The following is a 10,900-nucleotide window of genomic DNA, read 5'->3' as shown; positions in this document are numbered from 1 at the left end:
TTTAAATATCACGACAGAGAACGACATATCATATATCATATACGAATCTAACAAATTAATTTATTACATGTTAACCGAAACATCTAACAAATTGTTGGCTGTTAATGTATGTCTTATCCGCACGAATCCAGACACATTGATACATCTAACGTAGTAACATGACACTCGACACGCTATTCGAACAAAACTGAAAACCCTATTTAAACAACTCTCTCTCTCTCTCTCTCTCTGATTTATTTTTCCACAGCCAATCCACAGTGTCTCTTTATTTAGCTTCCATAAGAGGTTGTTTTCATGGGGTCCGGCTTGGTGTGTGTGCCGTTTCATTTCTGCCCGCCAACGAAACACACCGAAAGCACAAAAGAATTCCAAACCCCAATACATATACATACATACATGATACATATATCTATATATAATATGAATAAAGACAAGCGTGAAACCCACTCTGCTAAAAATCAATTCCTTCTCACCTTTTCCTTCTCTGCTTTAAGCTTCTCTCTCTGGTCTCTGCACTTCAACCACAGAGAATTGAGTGAGAGAGAGATGGGGGCGAGAAAGACCTTTTTTTTTGCACAATGAATGGAGGACTGAAACCTCTTCTTCTGAGAAGAAGATGGCAATTCAACTACAAAACGAGCAACAAATAGAACAACAACAACAACAACAACACCCTTCATCCTTGCTGGATGCTCTGTACTGCGAGGAAGAGACATGGGAGGAGGAGGAAGAAATCGAGCAAGTTTTAGAAGGGGAGAGTACTGAGAGTAGGATATATAGCAGCAAAAACATTAATGTTAATAACAGTACTTCTCTTGTTCCTTTGCTCTTGTTGGAGCAAGATTTGTTCTGGGAAGATGAAGAGCTTGTTTCTCTCTTCTGCAAAGAACAAGAAGAAGCTCATCTTGATAACAGCATTGCGGAAACAGACTCTGCTATCTCTGTGGCTCGTCGTGAGGCTGTGGAGTGGATGCTCAAAGTTAATGTCCATTATGGGTTCTCGGCTCTCACAGCAACCCTAGCCATTAACTATCTCGATAGGTTCCTCACAAGCCTTCATTTTCAGAGAGAGAAGCCGTGGATGATCCAACTTGTGGCCGTGGCTTGTCTCTCTTTGGCTGCAAAAGTAGAAGAGACCCAAGTACCCCTTCTCTTAGACCTACAAGTACGTTCAACCACAGCCAACACATGTATCATAAGTTCTACGTTGGTGTCTTTTTGTTGATTTCAGGAACGAATCTGGGTTTTGTTTCGTTTCAGGTGGAGGATACAAATTATGTTTTTGAGGCCAAAACTATTCAAAGAATGGAGCTCCTGGTGCTCTCCACTCTTCAATGGAAGATGCACCCTGTGACCCCACACTCATTTCTTGACCACATCATAAGGAGGCTTGGAATGAAGTCACATCTCCACTGGGAATTCCTCAGACGCTGTGAGCATGTCCTCCTGTCTGTGGTTTCGGGTAAGCATCTCCTCCTGCTTGGCTTATATATTTTTTCACTACCCTTTAAACTATCATTAACAACACCACCACCTCCAGTACTTCCATGACCTCCACCGGTCTTCTTCTCCGGTCAGTATCAATGACGTACGAAAACTTAGTACTTTCCAGCTGGGGCGGCTGATCAATATATTTTGTGGCCTTAAGCGAGCCATTAACATAAGGCTATAATAGAAAAATGATAATAATATTTTTAAGTATAAAATAATTAAAATTTTATTGAAAAATTGAAATCGCAGAGAACAAAAAACAAAGAAAGAGATCCATGATTTCCAGTTAGTTTACGTTTTGTCAAATATTGTAGGTTCAAGATTCGTCCGTTATCTTCCTTCTGTTTTGGCTGCTGCCACTATGATGCACGTTATAGATCAAGTTGAACCGTGCAATCCCATAGAATACAAAAACCAGCTTCTGGGCATCCTTAAAATAAGCAAGGTATATCTCTGGCGCCCATATTATATATATGACTTTCTTTTCTTTTCTTTAATGTTTGTCCAGATTTAAGTTTAAACGTGAAGATATTAATACACATTATTTGAGCTATGATTACGAACTGCATTGTAACAGGAAAAAGTGAATGACTGCTATAATCTCATGATCACTAAGCTATCAAAGGCCTATAATTGCGGACACAGCAACCCTCACAAGCGCAAGCATGAAGAAATTTCTAATTCTGGCAGCCCAAATGGTGTACTTGATGCCCTTTTTACATCTGATAGCTCCAACAATTCTTGCGCTGTGGGGTCCTCCTCGGTATATTCATCGTCAGAGCCTCTGTTCAAGAAGAGCAGAACCCATGAACATCAAACGAAATTACCAACATTCAAACGGGTCTCCGTTGGCATTGTTAGCAGCCATCCATAATCCCTCTCTCCCTCCCCCCAGGCCCCCACCACCCCAAAAACGAAGTTAGAGTGCATTCCGCTTATAAGGGAGAAGAAAAAAGAAAAAAATATTAAAGAAAAAAGAGAAGTGGCCGTGCCAGCTTCCAGTCCATCTCTGCATTTCCAACAATGTCCAGCATATATTCATGCATGCACGTACGTCTTGGAGAGGAAACACATGCAGCTGTGGAGATGGATCGCACTTTGCAGGAAAAGAAGGGACAAGATCAGTGACATTGAAGATAATAAATATAATATTCGTGTATATGTTTTTGGCACTCTCTTCTCTTTCTGGAAGCCTCCTCGTTAGACATATTTTGTCTGGACAGAATTAAATAATTTATATGATATTAATTCTATTATAAAATCATGACTATTTTTCATATATGATCTCTGATCACTTCTCATTTGCTTAGAAGCCTTTGCTAGTTTTACGTACGTACGCTAGGACAATATTAAGAGAGGTACTGTCATTGATTTAAATCTAATCCAATGTTATGTACCAATTAGCCATATATATATATATATATATATATGAACTGTTCTGGCGGAAACAAATTCAACGGGGGGAATAGATTTGACTGCATGCATCATGTGGAAGGAAGAAATTACAGGCTGTCGGCAAGTGGGATTTTGGAGGGTTTGGTTTATAGGAGACTTTTTTATAGTGGGGGTTTGACCTCGTTATACGAGCCGCACAGCACTCCTTCCTTTTTGGTGAACAATTTGAGCGACCGTAGGTAATAAATTATAATTAATTAATCTCTAACATGAAAAAAACCACCCAACGTCGGAAGTTCGCCGGTAGTCAGATCAGATTCAAAAGTAAATCAACGAATGAACTGATTTCACTTCACATTATATCCTGTGAATATATATATAATGTAGCGTGAAATTATCGCTTGTTTTAAAATTTTAAATTTATAATAGAAATATATAAATTTTATTATTTATATTATATCATTTATTATTTTAAAATAATCTAATATATATTATATCAAATTACTGTCAATTTATAAATTTATTAATTAAGTGCATGCAGGAGCCAAATCATATATATGCTCGATCATGTTTCTACGCTCTCAGGTAATATCTATATAGGCCCGTCACTACAAGAAAAATAGATTTTTGTGGTCATTTAATTGCGACGAAAATGTTATTTGTGATTAAAACAGATTCATTTTAACTGTAAATAATCATTTCGCTAGAATTAAATAGTCACAAATAAATAGTTTTCTTGTAGTGCGTGCCAAAGTCCACGATTTGGTACTTAACTAATTTTTATTAGTTGGTACGAATATATAAGAGACATTAATTTTGCTGCATCGATCATCATTATATAACAGTACTATAGCTAAAATATTTTTTATTTCCGCAGCAAAACTGTTTCCCACTTGGGAAAGTAGTGGATAGACAGGTGATATATATATATATATATATGCTTGCTTCCCCTACAATATTAATTAGTCTGGTCTTCGATATATATACAATCATATATACTGGAGGGGCACAGATTAATTTAACCGAGAGGGTTCAAAAATACTTAATACAAAAATCCCATCACACCATTTGCAATGAGACTTCACTAGATAATTGAAAAGACTTTAATATACCACCACAAGGGCTCGCAGGATGCCACCCTAGGCCTAGGCCATGAGGGCCCAACAAGTCACTCAAGGCCTAAACGTCCCCCCGACCCAATAGGGCTTATGTTAGTTTGTTAAGAGGAACACTCACCTATATATCTCGAGACTACTAGGATATTCACTCATTCATAACAAGTGGATAGCTTGAATGAATTAGGATTCAAATTTCAAATAGTAGGCAAGGTAATTAGTCTAGGTGATCTTAAGAAGACAATCCCTCTATTTAAAGGATCCAGGTAGGCTAATGAAATTCTCTCGAACAATTGGCTCTAAGACTACTTGTATCATTACTGATTTAAGTATCGGAGAGGTCCCCTTCAACCCCCAAACCCTCTTACTTTTTGGTTGCAGGAGATCGAGAGTGCGTATGTAGCAGTGAAACACGTCCTCAACATATACATATATCTATTGTTGAGATTCATTTTATATTTAAAAATTAAAAATTCATGCAGGATCGATTTCTCTAAATAATCATAGTTTTTCCGATGATATAGCTAACAAAAATAAATTTAAATGAGGTCTATGATTATATTCATGAAAGAAGATCAGACTACTTAATGAACTTATTATATAAACCAAAGAATGCATATATAATATAGTTAAATAATGGCAATAAAGATCGGTGCTGCTTCTATGATCTCCTAGCGATCTCGCCCGCATTAATTCATGCTAGCTCAAAAAATTAAAAAGAAAAAAACCGTACTATGCTTGTGTTAACGTCTCTAGCTGATCATGATTACTCGATCGATCTGCATGCTCTTATCAAGTGTAGGGCACGCACTTTTTTTCTATGATGATGAGTGCATGTTACCACTAGTCATACATATATATACAGCAGTAACAGCACTGTCATGAAGAATGCTAATATATATATATAGTACTGCAATTGCTTTAATTTACTACCACCTCCACTTTTAACTACTGATCGTCGATGATGACGATCATGTATATATTGCTGACTTTACTCTGTCCAATCATTAATTCTCTTTCATATATATCTGTTTATTATTTAAAAGCGTCTATACGTGTATTGTTTATTATTATTCATCAACAGTAATAAACAATAAAGATGATTTTTTTTTTCTTCGCATATTTTTTTTTCTGCATATCCTATTATTGTTCATCAACAGTAATGAACAGTAAAATAGTTTTTATTTTTTTAATTTTTTTTTTCTCACATATTGGTTTAGTTTTTCTATTTTTTTTTTAGTTTGTCCGTGTGAATACCAATGTGCGACGTAATACCACAATCGTGCATGGGGAATGAGAGAGAGGAAGAAAGGAAAAGTGGAGAAAAATATTAGTTTTTAGATTTTAAATTTCAACTATTCATCTTTAATCTTCAGATTTGATCTAATGGTAGAAGTTTAAATATTGATTTAAATTAACATAAAATAGATAATTAAAATATAAATATTCTATCATACACTTAAAATTAACTTCAATTTATATATATATCTGCCTATATCTTAAAAGAGGCTATCTTATTACTGTTTATCAACAGTAATGAACAGTAAAGAGGTTGTGTGGTTTTTTTTTCACATATCCCTATATTGTTCATGACTGTTCATCAACAGTAATGAATAGTAAAGAGGTTTTTTTTTTTTTTTTTCATGTTTGTTTGGTTTTTCTGTTTCTTTTTGGGTTCGTCTGTGTGAATGCCAATGTGCAACGTAATACCATAATCGTGCGTGGGGAATGAGAGAGAGGGAGAAAGGAAAATTGGGAAAAAATATTGGTTTATAGGTTTTAAATTACAACTCTTTCATCTTTAATCTAACGATAGAAGTTTAAATATTGATTTAAACTAATATAAAATAGATAATTAAAATATAAATATTCTATCATACTCTAAAAATTAACTTCAATTTATAAAATACTAATTTTTCATCATTAAATAAAAGATAAAGTTTTACTGAATATTTTTAAGAGAATAATATTATATCATATACTAAAAATCAACTTTAATTTATAAAATACTAATTTTTCATCATTAAATAAATGATGAAATTTTACTATATATTTTTAAGAAAAAAAAATATCTAATTAATTTAAATTTTTAATATAATTTAAATTTCATAATAAATGATGAACATAAATAAATAATAATTTTATTCTTATACATTAAATTATTTTAATATTCGAAATTATATTTTATTTTTTTCTTCAATTTGGCAGATGTGGTAAACGTGCTTTACCACCGCTAGTATATATATATATATATATATATATATATATATATATATATATATGTATGTATGTATGTATATGTATGGTTAATTATTGGATTAGAGTACTAAATCTTTCCATCGTAAATGAGTACGTAAATGTGAAAAGGGCATACTCCATGCATTAATACCGTATATATAAAGTTAGTTCTGTACATGCATGCATTCTCTTGTGACTTTGTCCATTCCTACCTTTTTTTTATTCTCTGTAGTGCGTGGAGATTCTTGATGCTGGTTTTATGGATTCTTATAAATCGAGCGTGCCTACCCTCCTTTGGCTTGTTTTCTTTGCCTTTTTTTTTTTTTTTTTTCCTCCTTTTCCCTTTTTTCTTAGCCCAATTAAAAAAGGTTCCTGAGCTTTTTTCACGTGTTATATCTAATGTTATTTTTTATTAAAATCGATGAAGCTCAATAATCCATATAATTCGGCCTAAAAATACTCATCTATAATTAGGGCAGGTTTGGGACCAAAACCAAAATACAAAATTCTCATCTCATCTCATCTCATCATTACACATTTTTCAAATCCCCATACAAAATATAATAAACAATTCAACTTTTTCAAATCTCAATACACATTTTTCAAATCCCAAAACAATAATAATATTAAAACTTAATATTTTAAACTTCAAAACAAAACACAAAATTCTCATCTCACCCCCAAAACCTACCCTAATGTTCGAGCCATGCCATTGCATGCGGTCACGTACGTGCGCCTATTCACCCCATATTTCACATGTCTTTGATCAGTAATTCTTCTGTTTGCCAATTAATCAACTTCAAATTAGCTGCATGCATGCGAACGCACATGACATGGGAAGAATTTCTCATATATATATATATATATATGTCTTTGAAAAAAGAAGTGGTGCATGGCATGCAGTTAGCTAGCTAGCTAGAAAGACATAATTAATAATGAGTATCATTATCTTGCATGATGTGCAATAAAAATAATAAACACAAACCCTAGTCCCGGAAGAAATGACATTTCATTTTCACCTAAGAATCAAAAAGTCTTCCCACAAGAGAAAGCTGGCACAGAGAGAGAGAGAGAGAGAGAGAGAGAGATTTTGGGTTTTCGGTTTCGGTCTCATTTGATAGAGCACTCAACTTAACAAAGGTGAAAAGAGAAAAAGTGGGTGGATACAGATTGAAACTGGGAGACAAGCTAGGATCTTTGGTTTTGTAGGAAGATTGTCTTTGGTCCTTTTGTTTTCTACTTTAAGGTTGGTAGAGTATAGGTGGGCTATATTCATGCTCGTGATCATGGATTATGAGAGAGAGAGAGAGAGAGAGAGACTGTTTTTTCAAAGGGAAACAGCTAGCTTGCTCCAAGGGACCAAAGCCCAGTCTGTCCCCGTGCCTATAGTTAGTATAATAATATTAGAAATGATAGTTGCGGCATAAATGCGTAAGTATTATATAATTATTTTTAAAATATAAAAAATATATAAGATTTATATAAAATAATAATAATTTTTTAATTATAGATCTCACTCTTTTTAAAATAATTATATAATATTTGTATACTCTATGATTATATATAATATTATTCTAATAATATTAACTGTTAATTGGAGTTTAACTGGGTCTTTTGTAATTTTTGTAATTATTAATTTTTGCCAAAAAGCTGGCCGGGCGCATGGTCTGATATCATGCATGTCATTGTTGGGTGTTTTTGTTCATTAAAAAAAAGTAATGAGACTTACAATTATGATGTATGTAAGTGTCGTGAAGTCATTTAAAAAAAAAAAAGTTTATCATTAAAAAATTATTTGTTATGTATGTATTCTATTTATTTATTTTTTTAAAAATAATTATATGATACTTACACATTCACGATTGTAACTATCATTTCTCTTAAAAAAAAAAAATCACAAGAAATCAAATACGAACCAAACTGCGAGTAGTTTTCAGCTTATACCTTTTTATTGCATACAACTGTAAAGTAAAGGACGACAAAGACGAGGACCATTTGAGGATCGCGCGCGCACATTTAAGTCCCATGCATGGAGCCAATATTTAAGGGGTTGTTTGTTTGTGGAAGATGGAAACATCATGCAGGACGGGAATTAATGACAAAGTGTGAATAGGCTGATCTGCAATCCATAGAACTAATTAAGATTGTAATCATGTTACGATGCCACATCTATTAAGAATGAGATTGATTAGTAATTTATAAGTTTTTAAACATCATTTTTTTGTAAGTTGATTTTTAAGAGTAAGTTCTACTTCATAACAAATCATTTCAAATAAATGTTAATACATATATATGTATGTAATTTAATTAGATATATATATATATATATATATATATATATAACAATAAGATGTAGTTTTCTTATATCTGATCCCAACGAATTTCAATAACATGTCCTCAAAATATAAATATGAACTTGACGGGGAAGTAAGTACACCTAGCTAGCAGAAAACAAGTGATTTGCTTTCAATTGCATCGATCTTTAAATGATAGGTATATTATAATTAGGGAAGTGAATTTTTACTTCAGAAAATAAAAATCCAAAGTGGATTATTAGAGTATCTGCAAATATAATATGAAACAGTACTACTAGTACTAATATCGTACCCCAAAAGTGTACGTACGTACGTACACTACTACCGGACTTGGGTCCAATTAACATGATATATTAATATATATATCATGTCAAGTACTATTCATTAATATTAGTTCTTTAATTTATTATTAACCAATATTATATAAGGAATCAAGTTTAGGGCCCAATCACTCAAATGGTAAAAATGTTATTCTCTGAAACACATAAAAGGGGTAATGTCTTTCAAGATAGAACCTTCAAGCGCTAGTACGTACCATGAACAAACTTGTCAATTATTATGTGCATGCCCTAATTAAAAAACTCCCATGAACATGAACTATCCAATATCCATATCCATTTATATATATACTAGCGGTTGGGCAATGTGCAAGGCATATTTACCCGATTGAATGAAAAACAAGTTATTTTGAAAATATAAATATGTTTTGTGTTAAAAAAAAAACGTAATCATAAGTAAAATAAGTGGTATACGGAGAATTTTTTATGAACTCAATTTCTATACCTAACAAGTGAAAAGAGATGCGGAGAATCTATGTGATGATGATAGTACTTCATTGCATAAATCGAAACAATCCAACCGAAGAAAAAAAAGAAGTGATAAAATGAAATTTAAAATTAGCAAAACCAAAACATGATCTTGGTCACAGAATATAAAATTCTGAATCAATTTTATTAGAGTGCAAAAGAATATATATCAATAGAGAAAAACACATTATAGTTAGGAAACGAAAAAGACCCCAATTGTAAAATTCTGAGTTAATTCTTCCAAAGTAGCAGTCTATATGTAAAGCCACAAAAACTCCTACAGAAATTGTAAAAATAAATTTTACAGTAATATGAGTAATATGAAAATTAAAAGATTTTAGATATTCTAGTAATAGTTTTCTTAGCAAAATATATAAATTGTAGAATTCAAACATACTACTAAATGACCCAGGGAGTACTAAAAAAATACAGTCTTTTATTTCTATATTGTTCTCACATTTTTTTCATCATTAAAGTAAGTCTCTTCTATTTTAAAAACTCTAAAAATATTATATCAAACTCAAATCTTCATGTGTGTTAATAATAAGGTCGATGGTGACCTTATTATTAGTTAATAATATTTTACCTTCATTTTTTTCAATATTTTTAATTAAGTTAATGTTTACGTATTTTTAAATTAATATTTTAATTTTCTACCGTTAGATCATTTTGAAGACTTCAAGACGAAAGGACTGGGTTAAATACCCACACTCTTCCTTCTCCCCTCTCTCTCTCATCCCTCAGCTCACGCGTATGCGGTATGCTACCCCTCTCCAAGCCGATTCTTCCTCTGCCCAGCTCGGTGCCGCCGTGCGCCGGTGAGCCTCACTGCCCCTTCCACCGGCACCACTTCACTCCGGCGAGTCTCCCCACACCGATCTCCCTCTCTCATGTTCTCTCTTCCTTTCTCTAGGCTGTGCACAGCCCGAATGGGCTTGATGTTGATGAGTTTTATAAATTAAATTTGATAATTTATCTATGATATGATATTTATATGTTAATTATCTATTTTAAATTAATTTAAATCAGTATTTAAACTTTTATTGTTGAATCAAATTTATAGATTTATGATGAAGGGTTGGATTTAAATTTTAATATTTTATAAATTAAATTTGATAATTTATTTATGATATGATATTTATATGTTAATTAATTATTTTAAATTAATTTAAATCAATATTTAAATTTTATTATTAGATTAAATTTAGAGATTTATAATGAAGGGTTGGATTTAAATCTCAAAAATTTTAATATTTTATAAATTAAATTTGATAATTTATTTATGATATGATATTTATATATTATTTATTTATTTTAAATTAATTTAATTAGTATTTAAATTTTTACCATTGGATCAAATTTAGAGATTACAATGAACCGCTAGATTTAAACCCAAAAACCTTCTTTTTCTCCTCATTTTCTATTTCTCCCTCTCTCTCATTCCGCTCTTTTTCTCCTCACTTTCTATTTCTCCCTCTATCTCCTTCCGCTCAGCCTCGTCCTCACGTCCTCCCTCTCTCTCACGTGATCTGCTCCCTCA

At 32.4% G+C, this 10,900-nt stretch overlaps 1 protein-coding gene across 1 annotated transcript; it reads left to right on the top strand.

The window, feature by feature from the left end:
- The first annotated feature begins 437 nt into the window (after positions 1-437).
- Positions 438-2,750, top strand: LOC108999096 (cyclin-D3-1-like). Its single transcript, XM_018975894.2, has 4 exons — positions 438-1,165; positions 1,261-1,462; positions 1,806-1,936; positions 2,069-2,750. Exons 1-4 carry the CDS (start codon positions 617-619, stop codon positions 2,363-2,365), a joined length of 1,179 nt encoding a protein of 392 aa, XP_018831439.1. The 5' UTR covers positions 438-616; the 3' UTR covers positions 2,366-2,750.
- Positions 2,751-10,900: the final 8,150 nt, after the last annotated feature.

The sequence above is a fragment of the Juglans regia genome, chromosome 16 (assembly GCF_001411555.2).
Source record: "Juglans regia cultivar Chandler chromosome 16, Walnut 2.0, whole genome shotgun sequence".
Lineage (NCBI taxonomy): Eukaryota > Viridiplantae > Streptophyta > Magnoliopsida > Fagales > Juglandaceae > Juglans > Juglans regia.
The sequence above is the reverse complement of the archived record's forward strand: the minus strand, read 5'-3'. Positions and strand labels throughout refer to the sequence as shown.

Bases quoted from the DNA above. Each gene is read 5' to 3' on its own strand.
- LOC108999096 (XM_018975894.2), top strand. From the start codon at position 617: ATGGCAATTCAACTACAAAACGAGCAACAAATAGAACAACAACAACAA. The intron at 1,463-1,805 runs GTAAGCATCTCC...CAAATATTGTAG, and splicing joins CCTCCTGTCTGTGGTTTCGG to GTTCAAGATTCGTCCGTTAT. The intron at 1,937-2,068 runs GTATATCTCTGG...GCATTGTAACAG, and splicing joins GCATCCTTAAAATAAGCAAG to GAAAAAGTGAATGACTGCTA.